Consider the following 24,752-nt stretch of genomic DNA (forward strand, 5'->3'; position numbering starts at 1 on the left):
GGGCCTCTCGGGGGTACTGGGGGGGGGGGCTCCTATTGCCCGCCCTCCCGCAGCAAGGAAGGAGTCGAGTCTCGGCTAAGGCGGAAGAGGATTTAATTGAGCTGGGTAGGGAAGAAAGGGGTTAGGAGGAAACCCCAACTCCATCTCTGCCGGCTCAGGGACGAGGCGTCGGCCCTCAGCGAGGGAGGTGCTCCCGGGACGCTGGGCGCTTCATTCTGTCCCCAGGGCTCAGGCGGGGGAGGAGGTGGGCCGGCGTCCCCGGACCTAAAGGTCAGGGCGGTCCGGAGCGCCTTCGGCGGGCTTGGCCGGCGCCGGTAGGTACTCAGGGGGAACAGGTTCGTCGGGCGCCGCCTTGCGGTAGAAGCCGAGTTCCTGCACCAGCTCATTGATCTCCTCGCGGGTCATTTCGCTGAGTGGGATTCGCTGAAGTAGAGGAGGGGTGGGGTCAATGCGCCTCGCCCCGACCGCCCCCCCCCCCCCAATGCCTCGCCCCCGCCCGGCTTCCAAGCCTCACCTCCAGTTCTTCGTAGCGGTGGCCCAGCAGGACGAGCTCTGGGTCGGCCCCTGGAAGGTGTTTCATTACCAGGTTGTGACTGGAGTTGTTAAGGTGTGTAGTGGTGGCCTGAGGCTGGTGGGGTTTCCCACCTATGAACAGCAGGTGAACAGCACTGCCTCTTTTGCCCAGGTAGGGCAGGGATTCCCCCATTTACACGTGAGGAAATTAGAGTTCAGAGAAGTAAAGGGCTCTCTTCTCCGTTCCCGTGTCTGTGGCGGTCATCAGTAGTCAATTTCTCTTGCCTTCCACCTAGGAATTCTCTGGGCAGTCACTATCAATCAATTCCACTTGTCAGATGAAAACCATTTGTCGTCCCTATCTGTGAAGTTAAGTGGAAGGAGATTCTCCCAGATCCTCCTCCCCATCCTCCCCCACAACAGAAAAAGGATACTATAAAGGGATATCTTGGGTGACGAAGGCCTTCACCTGGGGAAGAACCAGAGAATCAGACCCCGACCCCCTCCAGATACCGACAGGAAACTGAAGCCTGCCGAGGTCACACACTCTTGACTCCCACCCCAGGGAACTTCCCCTCCAGCCAGTCTGTAGGACTGTGTTACCCATCCCCTAGGGGGCTCAGTGGAGACACAGCTGGAGACCCCTTTCTTCAAACTTACCTCCTTCAGGGGCACCTGGCTGGCTCAGTCGGTTAAGCGTCCGGCTCTTGATTTTGGCTCAAGTCATGATCTCAGGGTTGTGAGATTGAGCCCTGAGTCGGACTCTGTGCTAGGCGTGGAGCCTGCTTAAGATTCTTTCTCTCCCTCTCCCTCTGCACCCCCTCACCCTATCTCTTAAAAACACAAAACAAACAAACAAAAAAGAAAACAACAAAACAAAAAAATAACTCACCTCCTTCAGCCGATTCAGCTGTCATCCCCCACAGGTCTGGAGGGGGACAAAATCAGATAGGTCAGGAAGCCTTCATGTCTGCCCAGTCACACCCTCAAGACCATTTCACCCTCCTCCCAGAGTTGGGTGAGGCTGTGGATTACCCTTGAAACAGAAGTTCCCTTATGACAGAGGGGAGAACTCTGTATAGATAGGAAAACTGGGGCTTACAGACATCAGGTAAAAGAGGAGCAAGACCAGTGACCCAAAAGGCATTTACCAGCCTTGGGGCTCTTGCCTGCACACCTTACTGTTTACTCACTCCCAGTGCCCAAAAGAAATGATTACTTCTCTCAGGCAGTAGACACCTGGGCCTGGACTTCGGCCCCTAGAACCTCAGGGTGGAGGCAGGCCAGAAGGGAACAGCTCTGAATTGCCTTGGGAGACCTCGTTAGAGATACCTGCCATCTGGTCCCTACCTAGCCCCATGCAGAGCTGGGCCTCCATCTGGTTGGTTGCTTCCGCAACATGGGAGGATGTGTGGGCCCCTCCCTGCACTCCCAGAGGGGAGAGACACCTCCCAGCAGGAGTCCAGACCCCGGGAATATTCTAGTCCTCCTTCTTCCTCCCCCTCCCCCTGTCAGACAAAACTAAGGCCCAGAGAGGGAGGATCTGTGATGATTCAAGTCACACAACCAAACAGGGACTCTGACGGGTAATTTCCCCACAGAGGAGGATGGAAGCCTGCTGCGGAGTAAGTGTTGGTAATGCAGTTGGCTTTTGCATAGTGGGGCAAGCGCCCAGAAAGTCTTCCCTCCCTCCGGAAAGGGAGACACAAACCGGAACTGGGGTGGGGGAGGAAGTCCAGGAAAAAGTGAAGTGATGGGAGGATGTAAAGTTAGGCTCCAGAGGACAGGTTTGGAAGAGTCACAGGCCGGGAGTAGAGTTAGGGGACAGGGCCAGTGTGTCTGGGGGCTCGCTGTCCAGCCGGATGGGAAACGAGGGGGGAATTCGGGTTTCCAGGCCGCAAGATCGGGTGTCTGGGGCTTCCACGGTGGTGGGTGCTGGGGCGTCCTGAGGCTGGGGAGCGGGAGGGATGGTCCCGGCCCTGAGGGGGACTTGGGAGTCAGGAGGGTCCTGGGGCCAAAGTGGGCGGTGATTCCAAAGCTAAGGGGCCAGAGGATTGGGGGCAGTGGTCCCTGAGCTAGGGACCAGGGCATTTACCTCTACCCGGGCTCGGGCCAGGCCGTGCAGACGGTTCCAGTCGGGCCGGAAGGTAGTGACGGCGGCCGCGAGTGCCGCGAGAAGCAGCAGCAGAGGCGGTGGAGGCAGCGGGAGGCGCATCGGAACCGGGCCGAAGATGATCCGCGAGCTAGAGGCGAACGGCCGGGCCACTGCGCCACGTCTGGGTCCGCCGGCTGGTCCCGCCCCGCCCCGCCCGAGGCCCCGCCCCCAGGGAACCACACCCCGAGCTGTCAGTCTCCACCCCAGGGCCGGCTCTGGGGCCTTCAGCTCTCTTCCGGCAGGGTTCGGAATGTTTTCTGGTTCGGGATCTTCTCTGACCCTTAGGCCTTTATATTCCCAGCCGCGAGAGTGTCCACGCCGACCGAGAGCGCAGACGCTACGGCGGGATGCGGCCAGACAGTGCCTCCTTACGCCGGCAGGGGGTGCGGGAGGGACGCGGACGGACCAAAGAGTTTCTGGGCCAGCCACTTGACTTGAAGATAGGGAAACTGAGGCTGGGAATTCTTGTTTGTGTCTTTTATTTCTTCGGATGAAATTCCGATATGGGTTTCAAATCCCTGGGGCACACATTATGGCGGAATGTGGGGTATTACGTACTCTGTAGGGGCTGGAAGGATAAAAGGGTTAAAACACATAAAGCCCTTTAGAACAGTACCTGGCACAGTGTTAGCTTTCGTTATTTCATTTCTTACCTCATAAAAGTCCCACGAACTCCGTTTTGCAAGTTAAGAAACAGGATCAGAAAGGTAGACCGATGACATTGTGATCTGGGAATTGAACCTGAAACGTCCCTGTGCTCGTCTCATCAAACCAAAGATGACTAGATAAAGACGCCACGTTCCCCCTTTAAGCCTGAGGCAGACACAGCAAATTGATCACAGTGCTCTTTGCTACTGAATCTAGACTGGGAATCAGAATCCTTTTTAACATCAAGCCAAAGCTGCATTATGACTTTCATGGACCCTTAGGTATTTTTGCCTTCCTGGGCCTTTTCCTCCACTAAGGCATTTTACAACGGCCTTAATTAAAAAAAAAAAAAAAAAGTGAATATAATCCTGGCTGGATTCATTATTATATGTTTATTTTTTCTTTCAATTTTAAAAGAAATGAAAATTAAAACATGTTCATGACCTCTAAAAGTATCATGGGTCCTGGACTCTAAGCCTAATGGATTAAGTCAGGTTTGCACAGAGCCCTTTGCTTATACCCTGCTACCTCACATTCATTGACTTGATTGTAAAGATAAAATAATAATGGGCTTAGAGTTGTTATTTAATACCCATTCTTTGTACATACATCAGGGCTCTGTAAATATAACTGGTTTTGTCCAGACTATTGACATGATAAGCAATGTCTAACACTCTATTTACTGCTATGGAAGTGTGAATTCATCCAAGCTTTCTGAGGGGCAATTTGACTCAATAAATCAAAACCCTAAAAACATTTCTTCCACCCAGTCATTTCACTTGTCAGGATTTGGCTCAAAGTAACCATCAGAGAAGGGACCAATTGTTAGGTTAAGTTTATCAAAACACTGTTTACCCAGTCAAGGTTGTAGGGCGCCTGCTCTGGCTCAATCTCTAGCGCCCAAGGCATGGGTTGCATCCATAGGAGGAGCTGCTGAGCAGTTGCTGGGCACTGGACTCCCTGTACCTTCTGGCTTTCACATTTTGAGGTGTAGATCTGTGGAAGATAAGGCAAAACTGGAGTTTCTCTGAGGAAGAGAAAATTCCACCTGTGGACTGCAGCATCCCCTCCTGCCTAGGAGTTTCCAGACAGCTGGCCTGCCCCACAGATTTCAGACATGCCTTACCAGCCTCCACAGTTGCATAAACCATTTTTTGCAATAAATCTCTTTATGCATTAAAAAAAAGGGGGGGATGCCTGGGTGGCTCAGTCAATTAAGTGTCTGCCTTCGGTTCAGGTCATGATCCGAGGGTCCTGGGATGGAGCCCCGCACTGGGCTCCTTGCTCAGTGGGGAGTCTCCTTTCCCTCTACCTCTGCTGCTCCCCATGCTTGTGCTCTCTCTCATTCTCTCTGACAATAAATAAATAAAGTCTTTTAAAAACAAGTTCTGTGAGCAGTTCCAAAAGAACATCAAAATATTAAAAAATAAATTAAAATAAATTTTAAAAAAATACTGTTTACAATGCTGAAAAACTGGAGACACAACCTAAGCATGTCTCCTCAGGGAATGAGTTAAATAAATGATGGTACCTCCATAGGATAGAAAATCATGCAACTGTTTTAAATGATGCAGCATAGTGTGGAACAACATGGAGAATGCTCATAGTTATGGTATTAAAAAAATTTTTAGGCTATAAAAGAGTAATATCAGTTGGGAATTGTGACGCTCTGGGCTGCAAGTCACAGATGCCCCAAGTTAACTGGCTTAAACAATAAAGAAAATCTGTTGGCTCAAATAACAAAAAAGTTCAATGGCAGGGAGGGCTTCAGGTCAGGTTTGATCTGGTTGATAAAGTCCCCAAGACCTGATTTCTCTCCATTCTGCCTTCCATAGTGTCAGCTGGTCATCAAGCCAGTTACATACATGATATCAAGATGGCTGCCAACAGTAACCAGGACCACAGACTTCTTCATTCATATCTAATGAAGGGGAGATGATCTTTTTTGGTAAACTTCTCAGAAGAGAAAGCAAGCTTTCTTTCGCAAAAGTCTCTTTATATCTCACTAGTCCATCCATGATCCAATCATGTGACTAAGGGAATGGAAATAGCTCATTGGCTTAACCAGTTGAGACCCATTCCAGCAGCCTGTCTAGGATATGGGCTTCAATGGATGTTGTAGCATCAACAGAGTAGCCAACCAATTTTATAAAATATGTATATATAGATATATATACCTAGCCCAAATCACAAAATCTAGATGGAAACAACCCAAGAAGTCAAAATAGTCATCTCTTGGTAGATGAAATTATAGGGTGAAGTTTTTCTCCTTTATACTTTTTTTCTGTATTTTCTATAATAATTATGTATTACCTAAATACAAACAGTAAACTTTGTTTACAGAAATAATGGGACAAATGCCATGGATTCCCTCAACCCTAACCCATACCCCAGCAAGGCAAGAGCCTCAGAGTGGCTGAAGCCAGAGGCCCTATGGAGCCTGTGGCTTTTCTGCTGACAGAGCCAAACCTCAGTGCCTCATGGGCCCACATTGTTCACTGGACAGATGCCACCAAACCACTCTCATTGCATTAACCTAGATGCTGTGGCCTAGAGGGGCCAGAGCCTGGGCTGCTGGGGGTTGACTAGCCAGCCAGTGGAACCAGTGGTAGAGACACTAGCCACAAGAGTACTGGGAACATTCTGGCATCAGCACTCATGGGAGTCCCAGGTTCTCCCTGAACAGATCTCTGCTTGTAATCCATGCCCTTATGTGGCATTTTGTAATCTAGGCTAGCAGCCTTCCTCGGGTGGGGCTGGGTTTGGGGTTTAGTCTGTAATGGGATCGGGGTCATGGTCAGCCCTTGGCCTAAAGCCAGATTTAGAACAGAGTCTGGGGCTGGAGTCAGTTCAGGGCTCAGTCAATAATTGGGCTTGGACCTCAGTCTGTGACCAAGATCAAGGCTCAGTCTATGACTACATTCAAGGCTCAGCCTTTGACCAGATTCGGTCAGTGCACAGTCTAAAACAAGGGCTCAGTGTGTGACCAGGGTTGTGTGACCCAGGGTTAGAGCTCATTTTGAAGTCAGGATTCTATCAGTGATTTGGCTCCAGGCTCAGTCTGTGACCAAAATCATAGCTCAATCTGCCACCAGGTTTAGGATTTAGTTAATGACTAGACTCTGAGCTCAGTCTAGACCTGGGGTTGGGGCTCAGTCTAAAATCAAGGGTTGGTCTGGACTGGGGTTAGAATTCAGTCAATGACTATGGCTCAGGCTTAGGTGAGAATCAGGGCTCAATCTGGGTCCAGAATCAAGGTCTCAAGTTGGGATCAGCCTTAGTCAGACTTGGATCAGGCTCTGTACATGGGTAGAGTCAGGGCTCGATCTCAGACTACGGTCAGGGTAGGGTATAGAGTCAGTCTTGGCATGGGATAAGGGCTCAGTTAACACCAAAATTGGGGCTCAAATTGGATCTGGGATCAGGGCCAGGGTTTAGTTTGGCTCTATGCTCTGTTCTGAGCTCCCAAAAAGCAATTTCTGGTACATGAACACCCAGGGCAGGTTGGCATGCAGGAAATGAGAGCCCTCCGGGCAAGCTTATGTTCTTGCAGTAAGCCTCGCCTTTCCTGCTGAAGCCGGTGTCCTAGAGTCTTCTAACCTACATGGCTCTGCTGCCCGAGATCCCCTCGCACCAGAATAAAAATAGCCACTCACTTCAGAGCAGCTGACAGCGGGTGCTGGCCTGCCTGGGAGGAGGGGGAGCTGAGGAGAGGGAGGAGGGATGCCTGAGCGCAGCCCCAGCTGTGTGACCTTGGGAAAGTCACTCCTGCTTGAACCCATTTCCTGTGGGGCAGAATGGGAGCTGAGGATGACACCTGCCCCAGAGGGGGAGAATGAGGAGACAATGACATAACATGTGGTACTGTACTCGGAGCAATAAGGAACCCTGGAGTGAAGGGAGGGGAAGTGTTCCTCTGTGCCCTGTATGCTTCCTCCTCACAGAAGCCCTCCTTAATGCTTCCCTCTTCTACCTTCCTACAGGAGCCTATGGTACACTCTACATCTCAAGGGATTTATTTATCAGCTAGTGGCCACAGTGTGACCTCCCTCCCTGTGGGCCTGGGGCAGGGTGACCAGGGAGCGAAAGGAAGGAGGACAGCCCCTTCTGTATCATTACCATCCTCAGGTGCTCCTGGGAGGTGGCTCAAGGAAGAGGAGGAGGAAAGAAAAAGTCTCTCTCCCTTCCCCGCTTATGATGGGTTTACTCTGAGCCAAAGGACCACAAGGGCACATATCCAGATTTTGCATCCTGTCATACTGTCATAGCCTGGACCTTTCATGCTCCATTCTTTTGCCCCTGCTCCTCCCTCTGCTTCCCAGGGCATTTCTCCTTTTTTGCAATTTGGCAACACTGACTCTCCTTCAAAGGAGGAGTTCAACAGTCACTTCTGTGGGGGAGAATTATCCAATCTCTCCCTGGGAACCCCATGCTCTGTCCCCTAATGGCTGTGTAATCCCTAGGGCTCAGTTTCTTCCTCTGTCGAATGGGGATCTTATTACCAACCTCCCAGGGTTACTATGGAGAGTGAGATAATTTGTCAATCACCAGCTCCCTCCTTTCCTATTCCTGACCTAAACAGCCTGAAGGGTAGCACTAAGAGTTTCCAAGGTGGGGGGTGCGGGTTGGACAAGATGTACCCTCTGTCTCAGCACACCACCTCCCTACTCCCTGGAGTGAGGAAAGGGAGGGAGCCAGGAGGGGCCTTTGGAGACAGCTGTCTCCAGGGGGGCGGTTCTCCCTGGCAGCTGCCCCCAGCCTGCCGCCCAGAGCCCCAGAGCCTGTTATCAACCTCCTTAGTCATCACACCAGGAGCTCAAATATAGCTCTTACCCTGCTCCCTTCTCAACCGGGGTCCGCCCCCCCACCCCCTTCTCCTGGCAAAGCCAAGTCTGGGTCTCAGAGCCCCTGTCCCTTACCCCCAGGAAGGCAACTGACACTGGACCTCAGTTTCAGCATCCATTAAATGGGCAGGTTGGAGCAGATGATGATGGCAGTGATGCCAACTGCAGAGCCGCTGCCCTCGCCGAGAGCTCGCTTGTGCCTGGCTCTGTGCTAAACACTTCAGATATATCCTCTTGTTGAATCTTCACAGCAACCTTAGGAGGTATCTACTGTTTTTATCTTCCTACACAGATCAGGAATCTGAGCGACCTCCCCAGGTAAGCCAGTGGCAAGGCCAGAAACAAAGTCCCCTGTGGGATCTGACTTCAGGGAGGGACGATGACAGGAAATCCTGGGCTGCCCTGCAGTGTGCAGCAACTCTCTGCATGCTCATTTGCATGACATTTGCCTGGCTTCCAAAGGACACCGACGTCCCTGTCTGAGCTGTGGATGGCTGAGCTCTGCGACAGGCCCCAGAGACTGGGATCTGCTCCCCCCACAACTTCCAGGGTTGCATTGGAGGCCAGTACTCATGCAGGGGTGGCTCCTTCCTCCGTTTTCTCATCTATACAAGAGGAGTCAGATGACTGGGCAGGGTAAGTCCAAATTTTCCTTCCCTCTCTGGTGGCCTGAGTCCCACCACTATGTCTCGTTCCACCACCACCTCTTCTTCTATCAGTGGAACAGCCCGGCTGCCTCCCTGCCCCCATCTCTCCTCCACCGTTACTATCACCCTCATCCCAGTGACCACCATCGCTTCGCTCTACTACCTCAACCATCACCAACAGCTGTACCTTTGTTATCACCTCCACGACCTCCATTTACCCGAAACATCACCAGTGCCTCCATCATCAGTGTCGGTCCTCCACTTCCATCATCAGAATTCCGTACATCATTATCTCCACCACAGTCACCTCCCCTGTAGCCACTCATCACTTCCACCATCTTTCATCACCCCAAATCCTTTCTACTCCAGGGCCCTAACATGGTCTGGGGCTCAGCCCCTGCAAATTCCCGCCTCACAGAACTGCTGGCTGGGAAACACAGACTAGACCCCGAGACAGTCAAGCAGAGGGGGGAAACCCATCCAGGAGAAGGAGACGAGGCATCTGTCCATGCAGCTTTCATGCAGGGGACCACACAGGCCCATGAGGCTACATAGGTGACCGTGGACCACCAGAGAGCTCTGGGTACAAAACTCTGGACATTTTCTGGCTACACTGAGTGCGATCATTCCTCTCGAAGCAATTCAGCAATTCTGGAGAAATCAGGATCTCAGGGACTACTTAGCAGATAAGAGTGAGAGAGGGAAGGAGGCAGAATCAGAGGGCCCACAGTCATCCCGGGCCACATCTGAGCCCTGTCACTCATTCACTCTCCTCACGCACTGACTGAGTCATCGGTTCATTCAGCAAATATTTCCCTGGACCCTGTGCTGGGTGCTGGCCATCGAAGTTTCCCGGGCCTGTTTTTCATTTTCCTGCCAGTCTGTTCCCCCACTGCTGGGCCTTTCTCCGCCCTAGTTCCCTCCCCTCAAACACCCCAATTGGCTCCCATGGGTCTTGGGTCACTGAGAAAGCTCCCTTTCCTCACTGAAACTCTTGAGACCTCCCCAGCTCACCAGGTGACCTTGAGCTAGTCCCTCACCCGAACCACACCCAGTGAATACTGGAGAGAGAAAAGCTGAGAGGGGCTGGGCTGTGAAGACATCCAGGGCAGGTGGCCCGGTGTCTGCAGAATAGCAGGGGACGGTGCTGAGGCTGGGATGGGAGGGGACTCCAGTGGCTGGAGCCTGAGTGTCTAGCTCTGGAATGGGAAGGATAGAGCCAGGCAGGGGGCGGGCACCAAGGACAGAAAATGGGGCAAAGGTGGGGGCCAAAGCAAGCCCTGGGCTGGCAGGGAGTCAGGAAGCTCACAGGATCATGGCAGGGGCTCGGTTGTCTCTGCGGCCCTGGAGAGGGTGCTGACCTCTGAGCTACCTGTCTCTACATTGCCCTCAGGTGTGTTAATACCCCACCTTTGAGTAAGGACTAGCCAGGCCTACTGGCAGGAGGGTGGGGGCAGACAGGGGGCCTCCTCCATGTCGCCAGTTGAGACCCAAGCCAGGCCAATGGGCACATTCTCCAACCCGCCCCATGGCCATTTCAGTCTCAGCAGTCAGCTTGAAGGGTTCCCAGAGGGTAGGCCACCTTGCTTTGGCCACCTCTGGGTTGGGAAGTGGGTGCCTGTGTCTTTAAATTCTCAGCAGGTTGAAACGGCTGATGACATCACTGGTTCCCGGGAGCGGAGGAGCTGGAGCCTGAGCCCAGGGAGCCTGGGCTGCTAGGGGCTGCAGACATGGAGGGCCAGAGCAGCAGCGGCAGCAGGAGGCCAGGCACCCGGGCTGGCCTGGGACCCCTGCCCTTGCCCAGGCCCCATGGGGTTTCCCAAACTGGGGCACCCTCCAAGGTAAGACCCCTGACACCTAACCCCTCATCCCTGATCCTTGGTCCCACACAGCCCCACGCACCACAGGCACTCTGGTGCCCCTAGCTGAGGGGCAGGCACTCTCCTCTGCCCACTAGCGGGGTTAGGCAAACAGGACACTCTGGGGGCTGAGGGGGCAGTGATGGGACACCCAGAGAGAGATGGAGTTAGCCATCTCCAGGAGCCCCCAGGAGAGCCCTGGACTGGGTGTCAGGGGATCCAGCTGTGCTCCAGCTTTGCTGTGTGACCTTGGGCAAGTTGCTTGTCCTCTCTGAATCAATGCAAAATGAGGAGGCTTGTCCCCGAAGACTAAAATGGTGACATCTGGGATGTCTAAGTTGTTAGTGCTGGAGGCCGTGTGGTGGTTGGGGGGACACTTGGAGCCAAGGAGGATGCCCAAAATGCAGCTTCAAAGAGCTAAGTTTGAGGAGGAAGGTGGAGGCAGAGTTTCAGGTCCTCTGAACCGAGAAGGACATGGGACACAGACAGAGCTGCATGTCTGGAGGCAGGGCTGGGGCCACCTCAGGGCGGGTGTAAACCTTCTGCCCTCCCTGGCGGAGGACGTGTTTTATCCTGTCTTCCAGAGACAGGGGCATCAGAAACAGGACAGATGGGAAAGAGAGAGGAGGTCCCTGCAGGGCCTCACGTCCCCCCACTCCGCCTACCGGACAAAAGGAGGATACCTGCTTGCCTGTCCTCAAAGGTGGGGGAGACAGGACACGGTGCAATTGGGCACAGAGAAGTGAATGCCAGGATCAACAGAATCCTGCACTTGCTCTGAATGTTAGAATCACCCTTGATGAGGACGGACTATTCCATGGGGCTCGAATGGAACCCTAGCAAATGTTCGGCTCATAAATGCAGAGAATAGGAGACCAAGGCTTCTCAGGAGCAAGGTGTGGCTAGGGACCCTTTATCAGATATCTTCATTTTACAGACAAAAAACTGAGGCCCTGGGCAGAGGGGTGCTTGCCTAAGGGGACACGGAGCTGGGCTTGGAATTGACGTGGCTAGTCTTAGCCCTGGGCTCTTGCTCCTATATGGAGCTCTGGGAATGGGTGAGGAGGAGAGGACCGTGACCAAGGAGTTCAGGATGCTTGGCAGGGGAGAAGCTGACGGTTCCTGGAGGAACTGTGGAGGAAAGGAGAGGAATAGGCTAGACCCAGGGTGTCCAGAGAGGGCAGATCTGGGGTGTTAGGTCAGTAGCCCTTAGCCAGGGGAGCAGGAGGAAATGCAGGGAGGGCTGCCCAGGGAAGCTGGCTCCAGGCGCCCAAACTCCAGCATGGCCAGGGAGTGGGTGTCAGCCAGGAAGGCAAGGAGAGAACCCTCGGGTTCAGGCTCACATCCTGCCTCATTCGAGGTGGGGTCTTAAGTTCCCCATCTATGAGAGGTGTCAGACTTGAGGGAGGGGATAAGGTTCTGCATCCTATTTCCTCCAAAAGAGAAGCTGATTTGCAACAGAATGGACTGTGGTGAGAAATTAGGAAGAACTTCCTTGCAAAGATATGCCTTTCTTAGCTAGATGGAGTCTGCTGGGGTCTCTATGGAAGTCGGGGCCCAAGCCCCTGGTGAGGGTTACCCTGAGTCTTTGACTTGTCTTCTGCAAGGTGGACTCAAGTTTTCAGCTCCCAGTGAAGGAGAATGCGGCCCCAGTACCCTCGGAACCAAGGTTGGCTCTAGCACCTGTGGGACCACGAGCAGCTATGCCACCTTCCACAGAGGGGCCAAGGTTGGCTCTGGCGTCTCCTCGACCCACCCTGGCTCCACTGTCTACCCCTGGAGGGCAGAAGACAGCTCTTGCCCGCCATAGTTCCAGCCTAGCTCCAACATCTGTGGGCCAGTTAGTCATGTCTGCCTCAGCTGGGCCGAAGCCACCTCCAGTGACCTCAGGCTCAGTCCTGGCTCCAGCATCCCTGGGGCAGCTGGTGACGTCCGCCTTGGCAGGGCCGAGGCCTCCCCCAGCCACCCTGCGGCCCAGGCTGTCTCCAATGTCCAGGGACCAGAAGCAGGTGCCACCTGCCTCCGTGGGACCCAAGCCAGCACTGGCTGCCTCAGGCCTGAGCCTGGCCCTGGCATCTGAGGAGCAGCCCCCACAACCCCCTTCCAACTCTTCCCCAGTGCCCAGTCCGGTTTTGTCATCCTCTCAGGACCAGGCCCTGGCTCCAGCTTCTGTGACGTCAGCCTCGGCCTCTGTGGGATGGACACCAGCTAAACAGAGGGATGCCCCAGCCCCTAAACCTCTCCCCTCTTCCGAAGAGCATCTCCAGCCTTCAGCTCAGGCATCTGGTCCTGCAGGCTCCACATCCTTGATCCAACCCCCCGCAGACCCCTGGATCTCCCCCTCCTTCAGAGCCCGGCCTGAGGCCCCCCGCAGCAGCCCCGAGGATCCTGTCCTGCCCCGGCCACCCCAGACCCTGCCCCTGGATGCGGGCCAGGGCCCTCCAGAGCCTGCCTCCCGTTCCCCAGGACTTCTGTCCCCCACCTTCCGGCCAGGGGCCTCCTCGGCCCAGACTGTGCCCCCACCTCTGCCCAAGCCACCCCGGTCTCCCAGCCGTTCCCCCAGCCGCTCCCCCAACCGCTCCCCCTGTGTCCCCCCAGCCCCTGAGATGGCCCTCCCCAGGCCTGGCACCCAGGGTGCAGGGCCTAGTGGGCACTTGAGCCCCAGTCTTCGGCCCCAAGAAACTCCAGCTCCGGTCACCACCTCCCCTTCTACCCCCACCTCATCATCCTGTTGGTCAGCTCAGCCTACCTGCAAGAGCGACCCTGGCTTCTGGTGAGGGGGCCTTCTCCCAAGAAAGACTGGTGGGGCTCCAGCTCCGAAACTAGCCATCTTTCCAGGGTGGCTTACCCTACACTACCCCAGTTTACTTCCCTGAGGAAGATTCTTTGGGGGTACTGGGCCTACTCTGGGACCCTCAGGAGACAGCATCTTCTCCTAAGGGACTTGCCCACCCCTGCCTCAATCCATCTCCTCTGGGAGAGTCTGGTAGGAGGGATCCTGGGCCCACTGTCCTCCTCCTGAGAGCTTACACCCACCCCTGTGCCTCAGTTTATTTCCCCAGAAAGAGCCCTGTGGGAGGGAGGCGGAGGAGGCAACGGTGCCCAGTGGTAACCCCTCCTATACCCCCACCCCCAGGATCACTGTGGTCACATGGAACGTGGGCACGGCCATGCCGCCTGACGACGTCACATCCCTCCTCCACCTGGGCAGTGGCGGTGATGACAGCGATGGGGCAGACATGATTGCCATAGGGTGAGGGGGCTGGGCGGGTGGACCCCATTCCTGGATCCCTCGTGCCTCCCAGACCCTTGCCCATGGGAAGGGCTTCTAGGGCACCCCCAACCCGACAGCCGCCTCACCCCCACCCCCAGGTTGCAGGAAGTGAATTCCATGATCAACAAGCGGCTCAAGGACGCGCTTTTCACAGACCAGTGGAGCGAGCTCTTCATGGACGCACTGGCACCCTTCAACTTCGTGCTGGTAACGTCTCCCTCAGCCCCTGGAAGGGTGGAGCCCCCTGGATTCCCGGCCCTAGCTCTGCGTGGATTCACTGTGGGGCCTGCTGGACCTCTGTTGCTGGGTCCGCGAAATAGGAGGATAGGGGAAACTGGGGGAAAGCGCACAGGAGGGCGGGGGTTGTGTGCGGTCCCTCAACCTCGTCGCCTCCCGCCGCAGGTGAGTACTGTGCGGATGCAGGGCGTCATCCTGCTGCTGTTCGCCAAGTACTACCACCTGCCCTTCCTGAGGGACGTGCAGACTGATTGCACGCGCACTGGCCTGGGTGGCTATTGGGTGAGCATGGGAGCAGCCCGGGACGGGACTGGGCCCTAACGGGTCTATAGATTAGTCCTCCGGGTCCTCCACGCACTGGCAAGGTCCCCTCCCCATGCTCCACCCCTTACGCTGTCGCCTGTCTCTCCCCAGCCCCGCCCAACGCCCCATACCATTTTCTAGACCCAGCCCCCTTCCTGTCCCTGCCCCATCCCAGGGTTCCCCTCCTTGCGGTAGAGCCCACCGCTCTCTAAGCCTCTTCCACCGGGCTTGGCTGGCCTCACCCCTCTCTATGCCCCGCCCAGTGCCTCATCTACTTGCCTAGGCCCCGCCCATGACTCGATCAACCGTGTCTCCCAAGGGCAACAAGGGTGGAGTGAGCGTGCGACTGGCGGCCTTCGGGCACATGCTCTGCTTCTTGAACTGCCACTTGCCAGCGCACCTGGACAAGGCAGAGCAGCGCAAGGACAACTTCCAGACCATCCTTAGCCTCCAGCAGTTCCCGGGGCCCGGGGCGCATGGCATCCTGGATCACGAGTATGGGCTCTGGGCGGGACCAAGTGGAGCTTGGGCGGGGCTAGTGAAGGAGGAGGTGGGCCTCAGAGGCGAGAGTCTCAAAAATTTGGCCACAGGAACCTGAGTACCAGCCTGAGTGGGCCTTGTGGGTAGAGGCAGAGCCTATGGCGGGGGGGGGGGGGGGGGGGGGGGGGCGCTAAACTACATCTAGGAACACGAATGCTGGTAAGTTGATGGAGGACAGAAACTGCAGGGTGGAGCTTTGCTGAGGGGCAGGGCCTTGCTGAGGGTCCAATCAAACTTTGTTCTAGATCTGCATCCCCCTGCTGTTCCTTGGCTGGCTGGAGGGTCCGCAGCCACCTACCCCACTGCATCATCCCAAGGGGGCATCCAGTGCTGTGGGTTGGATGGGGGTGGAGAAGGATCTGGGTTGGGCTCTTTCACCCCATGGACCCTGCTGACGCCCACCCCTGAACAGCCTCGTGTTCTGGTTTGGGGACCTCAACTTCCGCATTGAGAGCTATGACCTGCACTTCGTCAAGTTTGCCATCGACAGCGACCAGCTCCACCAGCTCTGGGAGAAGGACCAGGTGCAGAATCCCAGCCCGCACCCTAAATGCCAAACACACAGAGCATGACCCAGCACACTTTTGTATACTACTAGGCTCTGGCTCTTGCCTTCACCTGTCCTGTGCAAGCTGTTGTCCAATTCTGCCCTTTTGGACCTTCACAGCTCAACATGGCCAAGAACACCTGGCCCATCCTGAAGGGCTTCCAGGAAGGGCCCCTCAACTTTGCACCCACCTTCAAATTTGATGTGGGTACTAACAAATATGATACCAGGTGAGCTCAGCACTGGGATGAGGTGGAGACACAGGCTGAGGTCTTCTCGATAGGGAAGAGGATTGGCAAGAAGCAAGGCTGGGGGCTGTGCCTCAAACCCCAGCCCCTGAAACTTGGCTTCCCCCTGCCCACTTCAGTGCCAAGAAGCGGAAGCCAGCCTGGACAGACCGTATCCTGTGGAAGGTCAAGGCTCCGGGTGTAGGTCCCAGCCCCTCAGGACGGGAAAGCCACCGCCTCCAGGTGACCCAACACAGCTACGGCAGCCACATGGAATACACAGTCAGTGACCACAAGCCAGTGGCTGCCCAGTTCGTCCTGCAGGTGAGTCCTGGCCCCCTCCTCCCGTCATGACATCCCTAGGTCCAGCTCAGCATCCCACGGCCCACCAGTAAGCCCTTGCACCTGCCCTCAGCAGCATCCATTCCCTGCAGCGGAGTAGGAGTGGGTTATGATCTCCATTTTCAGATGAGGAAACTGAGGCTTAGAGACACGGCATCACATCAGGGTCACACAGCCGATAAACAGAAGAATTAGGATTTGAACCCAAGCTAATCTGTTTTCAGAGTCCATGCCTTCTCCACTAATCCCTAACTCTGTTCTGATAAAGGATTAGGACCACTTCTGTTAAAATTCACATTATATAGTCACATAATAAGACCAGAAAAATCAAAATGTTTATTCAAACTCCATATAGCCTTCATTCATATTTATTCGTTATTCATTTACCATTTTACCATGTGCCAGGCACCATGAGTGAGGTAGTAATGGGGAGGAGGAGTGGAGAGATGAAAATACAAAGCTAAATTCTAAATAGTTAGTATAGTATAGTTATCGGCTTGTACCAGGTGAGAAGGGCATTGTTTAGGGTTGAGGTCTCTGGTTGCCAAAGTAAAAAGGAGAAATGCTAGATGTCAGAACTGGACCTGAGAGACCATGTAGTCCAACACTCTGTTTTTCTATGGGGAAACTGAGGCCCGCCAGTAGGGTAGGTATGTACCCCCAAGCTGCACAGCGGCTCAGCAGGAGAGGAAGGTAGATCCCATCTTTCCAGTCCTGAAACCCAACTCTGGACTCTCCGATTCCTTTCCTTGATCTGATAAGAGGGAGTGTGCAGGCCAGAGAATGTTTTCCCTGGTAACTTGGTCATGTGGTCCATCAGTGGGACATTGGCCAGTACCCTCAACTGGGAATGGAAATCTGCCCAAGTCTGGCCTCCCATGACCTTTGGTAAAAGACTTGGGTGTGAGGTTTCACCCTCAGGGGCCTCACCTTGAGAACCACTTCTTTTGGGGGCCCCACCCTGACCTTCCCTCCTCATCAAGGTCTCTGACCCTTGCAGAATATTACCTGTTGAGCACCTACTGCATGCCAGGCCCTGGGGCTCTGTCATCCTTTGAATGCCTTTGTAGGCTCTGAGATATCCAAATTCTCCTCCCAAGAGGCTCAGAGAACTTAAGTCTCTTGACCAAAGCATTTTGACCTTGCGAGGCCCTGGAGAGCATTTCCAAGAGGCCACCCCGGGCAAACCTGCTGTTAGGAACCTAGGGACAAGGAGAGGATGTTCTGGTTTCTTCTGGAACAGCCTGGCTCAAAAGCTGAGGAGGGAGGGAAACCCGAAACCTGATAAATGGGGGGAGGGTGGGTCCTAGACAAAAGCCCGAGGCTGACACACCATCTTCAGTCCTTCCCTGAGGTGGGAGCAAGGGCAGAACAAGGGCTACTCTATTCGCTTCAAAGCTGTATTCTTACTCCCTAAGGAGGCTATGGGCATAAAGAGCCCTGGGCTGGGAGGTGGGAAGCCTGGCGTTTATCCTAGACCTGTTCTGCCTTGGTTTGCCAATCCATAAGGTGGCTTCAAAGGCTCTTTCTCTCAGTTGATTTGTGCTGACTCAGGCCCAAGGACACTTGGAGGGTCTCCCCTGATGTGGCCCCCGCCCCTGGGCAGTTTGCCTACAGGGACGACGTGCCGCTAGTGCGGCTGGAGGTGGCAGATGAGTGGGTGCGACCAGAGCAGGCTGTGGTGAGGTACCGCATCGAAACCGTGTTCGCCCGCAGCTCCTGGGACTGGATCGGCTTGTACCGGGTGAGAAGGGCAGGGACGGTCAGTGCCTCAGGGAAGGGAGGGCCTGGAGAAAGTAGCCAGGGGCCCAGGGGGATCACTGGCTTCTCCAGAGTTCATTGCTAGCCCAGGAGGCTGCTGGAGTCAGGTGAGAGGAGACACCACCCTGAATCCTCTCACCCCAGGTGGGTTTCCGCCACTGCAAGGACTACGTGGCTTATGTCTGGGCCAAACACGAGGATGTGGATGGGAACATCTACCAGGTACTGAAAGGGAGGGGGAGGGTGGGAGGAAGTCCCCGTTGCCCTTGGAGCTCGGGACTTGGCTTGGGCAGTCCTTGAGGCTGCCTCCCTGACCCCAACCTGGGCCTATGTCCTGGGCCCACCAGGTGACCTTCAGTGAGGAGTCGCTGCCCAAGGGCCATGGAGATTTCATCCTGGGCTATTACAGCCACACGCACAGCATCCTCATTGGTGTCACTGAGCCCTTCCAGGTGAGTAGTTCAGACTGCGGGATCGAGGGTGCTAAAAGACCCTGTTCAAACACCACAGCCTCTGCCTTCTGCTCCATGATCTCCTACAAGGAACCTGACCTTCCCAGCTCTGCTAATGGGCAGGGTGGGAGTGGCTCCAAGATGCCTTTGGCGGCTGGCTGGTTGGGGCATGGGGCAGCCCAGTCACTGGCCTCCGCCCCCAGATCTCGCTGCCCACCTCGGAGCCGGCCAGCAGCAGCACAGACAGCTCAAGCACCAGTTCAGAGGATGAGGATGACAGTACCCTGGAGCTGCTCGCACCCAAGTCCCGTAGCCCCAGCCCCGGCAAGTCCAAGAGACACCGTAGCCGCAGCCCAGGCCTGGCCCGCTTCCCTGGCTTTGTCCTGCGGCCTTCATCCCGTGAACGCCGTGGTGCCAGCCGCAGCCCCTCACCCCCGAGCCGCCGCCTGCCCCGGGGGGCCCCTGACAGGAGCAATGATGGTGGCAGCCGGGGCAGTAGTGAGGAGGGGCCCTCTGGGCTGCCCAGTCCCTGGGCCTCCCCACCGTCTGTGCCTCGAAGCCTCGGCTTGCTGCCTGCCTTGCGCCTGGAGACCGTCGACCCCGGTGGGGGGGGTTCCTGGGGACCTAATCGGGAGGCCCCAGCCCCCAGTAGCCAAGGCCGGCAGGGGCTGGAGGAAGGGGGTCTGGGGCCCTGAGGGTGGGTGGGCGGATGGGCCCAGGTGGCCGCCACTGTGCCCCAATCTCCTGCAAACCCACCTGTGTTCCTCTTGCCGCTGCTCCGGCTTCATCCACACCTGCCACTCTGTCCTGGTCAGGGGTGGCCAAGTGGGGTCCCCCAAACTCAGTCCTGGCACCTCAACTGTGACAATCAGCAAAGCGCTATCAGCCCCCATCTGAGATGGGGTGGGGGGGGTTGCAATCCTGGAGGTCATCAATTAGAAATTAAATTCTTCAGCATTACTGCTGACTCCTTCCTAACTCGTTAGCAGTCTGGGGGTGGGGGTAGGCAGAGAAAGGGACTAAAGAGGCGAGAGGATGATAGAGCTGACAGTTACCAGGAACCAGCTGTATACATTACACAGGCCAGCTCTTTTAATCCGCACCACAGCCCAGTATTGCCGTGTGGAGTTCAGTGCAGTTCTTAGACCCATTTCACAGGTGGGCAAACTGAGGCCTCCAGGAGGTGAACCTCTCAGAATCAGATGCCTAACCACAGTTTGGCTATATGTTAGAGGGAGGGAACATTTACTAGGTGCTAAGCATTCTCCATGTATTGGTTTACTTAATCCTCAACCATCCTGTGAGGTAGGTCCTTGTCACACTGCCCCTTTTCAAAGGAGTTACTAAGGCTCAGAGTGGGGGAGGTCCCTCGTTCAAGGACACAGAGGAGATTTGAATTTGGGTTTCGGGTAGGAAAAAATGGGCCAAGGCTGGGCCAGGAAGGGCACAACAGCTGTTGAGAAGGGATCCCCCAGGGAAAAGAGTTGGGAAGCGCCCCCTAACACCCTCCCCTTTCCTGGATTCAGATACAGGCGCTTCTGTAACATCCCGTTCCCCACCTGCTGCCTCAGGCCTCAGCAAGTAGGCGCTTGGGGCTCCTTGGACAGGCTTTTGAGATGTGTTCATTTTGCAACCTGGAGCGTGTACCTCCTGAGGCTGCTGTAATAAGTTACCCTTTCCCCATTCCCATCTGGCAAGGCCCAAGCCCAGGGCATCAGAATGCGCCTCCTGAACACCACGTCCAAGCACAGAGGGGTTGTGTCACCACCTCAGGATCATTCAGCACAGCAGGAGACGTGGTCCAGCATTTTAGCCTTGCCTCTCGTTGTCCTCTGGCTGTCCACAGGGGCCCGAGCCATGCTTCAGTCTAACACATGGAGAGGAAGCCAAGACCCCCTGGGGCCTAGCAGAGCTAGGGGCAGGGTCCAGTGTGGTGCCCAGGAGAGGCGGAACTGAGATCATTCGTTCTAGGATTTCTGCCGCCCGATGGGTCTCCGGGTTGCCTGGGTCAGCTGCAGGCAGCGGTCATAGAATGACATGGCGGCTCTTGGGTGATCGGAAGGCCACACCTGCCCCTCACCTGTGCTCACACCCCAGAGCTGGCGTCGCCTCTGTTGAAGTCGCTGCAAGTGCCAGGCTGTCACCTTGATGGCCCTAGGGTCTCTGGAACAGCTGTGGGCAGACAAAAGTGGAGCGGGTGGTCATGGTTTTAGGTTAGGAGTAAGAGTTAAGCAAACATTTTACTGTGTGCCAGGCAGGCCTTGGACTCTGTGTGTCATAGTGTCACACATACCATTTCCTTGGTTTCTACAAGCTTTTTACAAATAAGAAATGGAGGCACGGAGCAGTGACTGAACTTGCTAGGTCACATAGGAAGTGACAGAGTCAACATGGACCCATACAAGCCAACCGCAGAGCTGTACCTGGAGCACCAGGGAGTAGGGGATGATGACGACGGAACACAGAGGTGCCTTAGCCCCTTTCCCCATCCCCTTGGTCCTGGCACACAAAGGGAGGATAGGTAACCCCCCACCTTGGGAAAATGCCCCCTCCCTCCTGGCCTTGCCACCACTTACCTTTTGCCCTCAGCACAGTCCAGTGGAGGGGCCAGCTTGAAGCAGTTCATGCCTAGCAGCTCCCAAAGCATGTTGGTGCCCGCAGCTGAGCTGTGGAGCCTCAGGAAGCGTGCCAGACTGAGTGAGGGCAGAGGCAGGCTTAGGCTAGGGCAGGGCCTGGCCACCCAGGAGCCCCCTCTCTGTGACTGGCAGCAGGCTGCCCACCCCCAACGGTCCAAGCAGGCCTCACCGACGTGTGCAGTTGCAGTGGAAGAGGGGCTCATGGGCGCTATTGAGCAGTTGGAACTTGGTTTCCTGAGGCCCGATCTGCTGCTTGCATTGATCCAGACGGCGGAAGCTGCGGCAGGCCCGGCGGGCATCTGGGGGCAGGGGGCATGGTGGTGAGGGGAGCCCGGTCCCCCAGCAAAGCCCCACTGATGCCCACTGCCATGGAGGGGAAACATAGGCACACGTGCTCAGTCACACACAGTGTCCCCCTGTCTCATGTCCTTCCTGCCCTCAGAATGCTACACACGTCTCACACACACATGCACACGCACACTGTCATGCACACACAACAGTGCCACCATAGAGCCCAGAATGTTGGTCAGGAAAGGCTTTTTGGAGGAAGAGACTGCTAAGCAGATGAGAAGACTCGGCAAGAGTGCTCCAGGCGGAAGGAACTGCATGCACAAAGGCCCAGAGGTGGGACAGAGCAAGCTGCTTTTGAGGAACCAAATGAGGCGTACAAGACTGGAGTTTCAACTGGGGAGTAGAGTCTGCAGGAGCAGCACCTGAGGGCCCCCGGGTGTTGGGACATCATGAGTTAAGAGGAGCTATGGTGGGGGCTCAGTGAGGAGTGATATGGGCAAGTTTAGGGCTTACGAAAATCCTTCTAGCTGCAATGTGACTTGATGGGAGAGGTTGGGACGCCCCAGGAGGAGTTTGGAAAAGGGAAGAAAGCAACACAGGGCCCCTCAACCCCGCACAGAGGCAGGGACACCTTCCCACATCAGGAACCCCCAAAGTTAAGTTCTGAGCTCACCCTGAGGTTTTAGGCCATTCTGTGGCCCCTGGAGGCCTGGATGGGTGACCTCCAGCCAGGCTGTGGGGGACATATCAGGTTTGGTGGAGGCCATGGGGACACGGAGGGCTGTGGTGTTGGTTTTGTGGGGGTGCTTAGACCCTTTCCATTGTGGCAGCCGCTTCTGAGGACGCTGCTTCTGCGGAGGCCTGCTGGGGGCTGGGCTCTCGAGGCTGGGAGTCATGGGGGTGGCCAAGGAGCTCCAGGAGGCATTGTAGAAAGTCCTCCTGGACTGGAGGCGGGCAAGGGGTGTGGAGCCATATGTTCTACACCTGGAAGGTGGCAATTGGTAACTCACAATCCCCCCCTACCCCAGAAACCCCAGGTTCATCTCCATGGAGACCAAGGCTCTGTCAGTGCCATCCCTTGTCCCACTGGCCTATGTGGAGCACCCAAGGAAGGTCTGCGTCCTGGGCCCTGTCCTGAGGAGAGCACAGGGAGGATGAGGTATCATTCGCTGGAGGATGGACATACAGACAAGCCTCCCTCCCAGGGCTTGGAGCCTGGGCTCCCCCTTTAGCTGGGAAGGGGATCGAAGGGGGCAGCCACATACCCTCCCCACCAGTACCACACCACACAGGCCTCCTGCTCCTCCAGCACGAAGCAGGGGATCTCCAGCACATTGAAGAAGGCCACACCCACGATGTCCGAGATGGAGTCCTGCTGGTTCTGCAGGCATTGCTGGAACCTGCCCGAGAGCTGGCACTCAGGTCTCTGGACCAAAGAGGGCCACCCCTCTCTTCCTCCAAGACCACCCAGTCACTACCATGCAGGTGGTTTGGGATCCAAGGGTCTCTTCTCCTAGGGCTCAGCTTTCCCACCTGCACGGTGGGGTCTGGCGGGCTGATCCTTTAGGATTCTTTGGAATCCCAGTCTCTGCACCCAGGAACTATCCCACCCCTGAGCACCCAGCCCTCTCTACCCACTGCCAACCTGGCATCACAGTCACAGTGGGAGATGGTGTGGAATCGGTAGTTTCGTATGCCATAGCTGTACTGGAAGGGCGAGATGGTCTGTGGGCAATGGTCGTGTTCCCGGCAGCAGAGATCAGGGCCTTGGAAGACCCCTGCAGGAGGCAGAGGGGCACCAGCTGAGCAGGGTCCTGGGCACCCCACGCTGGCTATGCCTCGATGGTGCAGGGAGCAGGGACCTTGTTCTTGCCCCAGCCCTGACACAGATACCCTGGGCAGCCTCAGGCCACTCTCCCTCTGTGAGACTCTCAGTTTCAAAGCTTGACAAGAGCAACCAGGCACAGCCTTTATTGGGCAGCTCCAAATGCTGGGCAGCCTACCCAGGAGCCCTTGTTAGGGAAAGGGACTTCCTCAGGGGAAGCGAAGTCTGCCTCTAGAGCTCCCAAGCTCACGCCCCAAATAAAACTCCCAAGTTATGAATGTGTGCAGAATGGAATGGCAAAGAGGCAGAGTGCATCCTTTCTCGCTGGCATGATGAGGCATTGCCAGGATGCCAATCTGCTCCAACTCAGGTGCCAAAGCCTTCCCCCAACCCACCATGCGTGCACAGACAGCTGTACTGAGTGCACAAAAGTCATCCAAGTTCTTACCATCTGAGCAATAGTGCCTTTTACTGAGCATTTCCCAATTGCCTGACACTCCCCACACCCAAACTCACAGCAGCTCAGTGAGGGAAATATCATCTCCATGTACCTGTGAGGAAACCAAGGTTCAGAGATGGGAAGTGACTTGTTCAGCTTGAATTTGCTAACCCAGGCCTTTGGGTCTCGGCGTCCCCTCCGCTGGGCATCCTGCCTCATAAAGCCTCCTCTTGGGTAATGGCTTTTTGGCTCAGCCAACCTTGGACCCACCCCAGTCCAACCCCTCCCAGGGATGGTGATTAATGAGGGCTCTGAGGTTTGACTAGGACGTTTCCCATCTACGACCTAAATTAAGCAACCCACGATGAGACTTAGGGTCACCCCCATTTTACAGATAAGGACATTGAAATCCCCCACGGACACACAGCCTGGGAGAATTGGGGCCAGGGCGAAAACCAGCACTTCCCTCCCCTGCCCCCCAGTCCACGTCCCCATGGCTCACCCAGCTCCGAGGAGTTCCCAGCAGAATCCCCTACTCCACACCACAGCGTGCCAGGTATGGTCCAGCCTCTCTTCACCCGCTGGGGTCTTCTGCTGCCAGGTGCTCTTCTGTGTCCTGCTTGCTCCTCCCTGGTCCCTGCTGCTCGCTTCTCCCTAGCCCCTGCTGGACCCTCTTCAGGCCCTCGGCAGGCCCTCCCCTGACTCTGAAGTGTGGCCAGGGCTCTCTGCAGCTCGGGTCCAGGGGTGTGGATAAAGGAGCCCCGGGTGATCTCACCAGCACAGAGGGCACTGAAGGCTGCAGTGAGCTCTGGCTCGTCTCGCCAGCTACACGCTTGCAGCCTCCCCTGCCTGTCCCAGTGGGCCTGGAACAGGGCCAGTCCTTGGGCATCCTTTCCCAGGAAGCTCAGAGTCCCCAAGGGGCTGCCAGAGGTGGGCCTGAGCAAGTGGCAGGAGGTGCTGTCCCAGCGGAGGGCAGAGGAGCCCCCCCCAGCCACTCCCAGGAAGTTCAGCATCCCTAACAGCACTACCGGAACCCCCATTCCGTCCTAGACCAGCCCAGTCAGACAAAGCCCCCAGGACACCAACCCCTGCAGCCCACGAGGCAGCAGCTTTAGCAACTGAGCGGAAGCAGTGCCCTGCAGACCCGGCGCAGCGGGGCCAATGAATGGAGCTTTGGGAGGAGTAGGAAGGAGGCTGGAGTATGGGGTGATC

The 24,752-nt window shown here is 55.9% G+C and overlaps 3 protein-coding genes across 7 annotated transcripts; 1 reads left to right on the forward strand and 2 right to left on the reverse strand.

Moving 5' to 3' along the window:
* Positions 1-71: 71 nt before the first annotated feature.
* SELENOM (selenoprotein M) lies at positions 72-2,827 on the reverse strand. The gene is made up of 5 exons (XM_027577501.1): positions 2,609-2,827; positions 1,406-1,441; positions 948-982; positions 515-593; positions 72-423 (listed from the first exon to the last, which is right to left on the reverse strand). The coding sequence occupies exons 1-5, from the start codon at positions 2,726-2,728 to the stop codon at positions 265-267; spliced, it is 429 nt and encodes a 142-aa protein (XP_027433302.1). The 5' UTR covers positions 2,729-2,827; the 3' UTR covers positions 72-264.
* INPP5J (inositol polyphosphate-5-phosphatase J) lies at positions 1,457-19,299 on the forward strand. 5 transcript variants are annotated; one of them, XM_027577497.2, is made up of 16 exons: positions 1,457-2,138; positions 8,453-8,478; positions 8,623-8,796; positions 10,446-10,648; positions 12,274-13,439; positions 13,803-13,919; positions 14,039-14,147; positions 14,343-14,459; positions 14,800-14,975; positions 15,433-15,544; positions 15,688-15,797; positions 15,935-16,118; positions 17,743-17,880; positions 18,042-18,119; positions 18,245-18,349; positions 18,553-19,299. In XM_027577497.2, the coding sequence occupies exons 4-16, from the start codon at positions 10,538-10,540 to the stop codon at positions 19,042-19,044; spliced, it is 3,015 nt and encodes a 1,004-aa protein (XP_027433298.1). In that variant the 5' UTR covers positions 1,457-2,138; positions 8,453-8,478; positions 8,623-8,796; positions 10,446-10,537; the 3' UTR covers positions 19,045-19,299. The 5 variants fall into 5 exon arrangements, with proteins under 5 accessions (XP_027433298.1, XP_027433297.1, XP_027433301.1 ...); XM_027577496.2 differs by lacking the exons at positions 1,457-2,138; positions 8,453-8,478; positions 8,623-8,796 and having other exon boundaries at positions 10,068-10,648; XM_027577500.2 differs by lacking the exons at positions 1,457-2,138; positions 8,453-8,478; positions 8,623-8,796 and having other exon boundaries at positions 10,068-10,648; positions 12,814-13,439.
* Positions 19,300-20,316: 1,017 nt separating this feature from the next.
* Positions 20,317-24,580, reverse strand: PLA2G3 (phospholipase A2 group III). Its single transcript, XM_027577616.1, has 7 exons — positions 24,043-24,580; positions 22,922-23,054; positions 22,542-22,676; positions 21,950-22,260; positions 21,155-21,284; positions 20,926-21,042; positions 20,317-20,521 (listed from the first exon to the last, which is right to left on the reverse strand). Exons 1-7 carry the CDS (start codon positions 24,578-24,580, stop codon positions 20,317-20,319), a joined length of 1,569 nt encoding a protein of 522 aa, XP_027433417.1.
* Positions 24,581-24,752: the final 172 nt, after the last annotated feature.

Source organism: Zalophus californianus, chromosome 14 (genome assembly GCF_009762305.2).
Source record: "Zalophus californianus isolate mZalCal1 chromosome 14, mZalCal1.pri.v2, whole genome shotgun sequence".
NCBI classification, from domain to species: Eukaryota; Metazoa; Chordata; class Mammalia; order Carnivora; family Otariidae; genus Zalophus; species Zalophus californianus.

Bases quoted from the DNA above. Each gene is read 5' to 3' on its own strand.
- INPP5J (XM_027577497.2), top strand. From the start codon at position 10,538: ATGGAGGGCCAGAGCAGCAGCGGCAGCAGGAGGCCAGGCACCCGGGCT. The intron at 14,460-14,799 runs GTGAGCATGGGA...GTGTCTCCCAAG, and splicing joins CTGGCCTGGGTGGCTATTGG to GGCAACAAGGGTGGAGTGAG. The intron at 15,545-15,687 runs GTGCAGAATCCC...GGACCTTCACAG, and splicing joins AGCTCTGGGAGAAGGACCAG to CTCAACATGGCCAAGAACAC.
- PLA2G3 (XM_027577616.1), bottom strand. From the start codon at position 24,580: ATGGGGGTTCCGGTAGTGCTGTTAGGGATGCTGAACTTCCTGGGAGTG. The intron at 21,285-21,949 runs GTGAGCTCAGAA...CCCTGCCCCCAG, and splicing joins GAATGGCCTAAAACCTCAGG to ATGCCCGCCGGGCCTGCCGC. The intron at 21,043-21,154 runs GTGAGGCCTGCT...GCCCTCACTCAG, and splicing joins CACTGCAACTGCACACGTCG to TCTGGCACGCTTCCTGAGGC.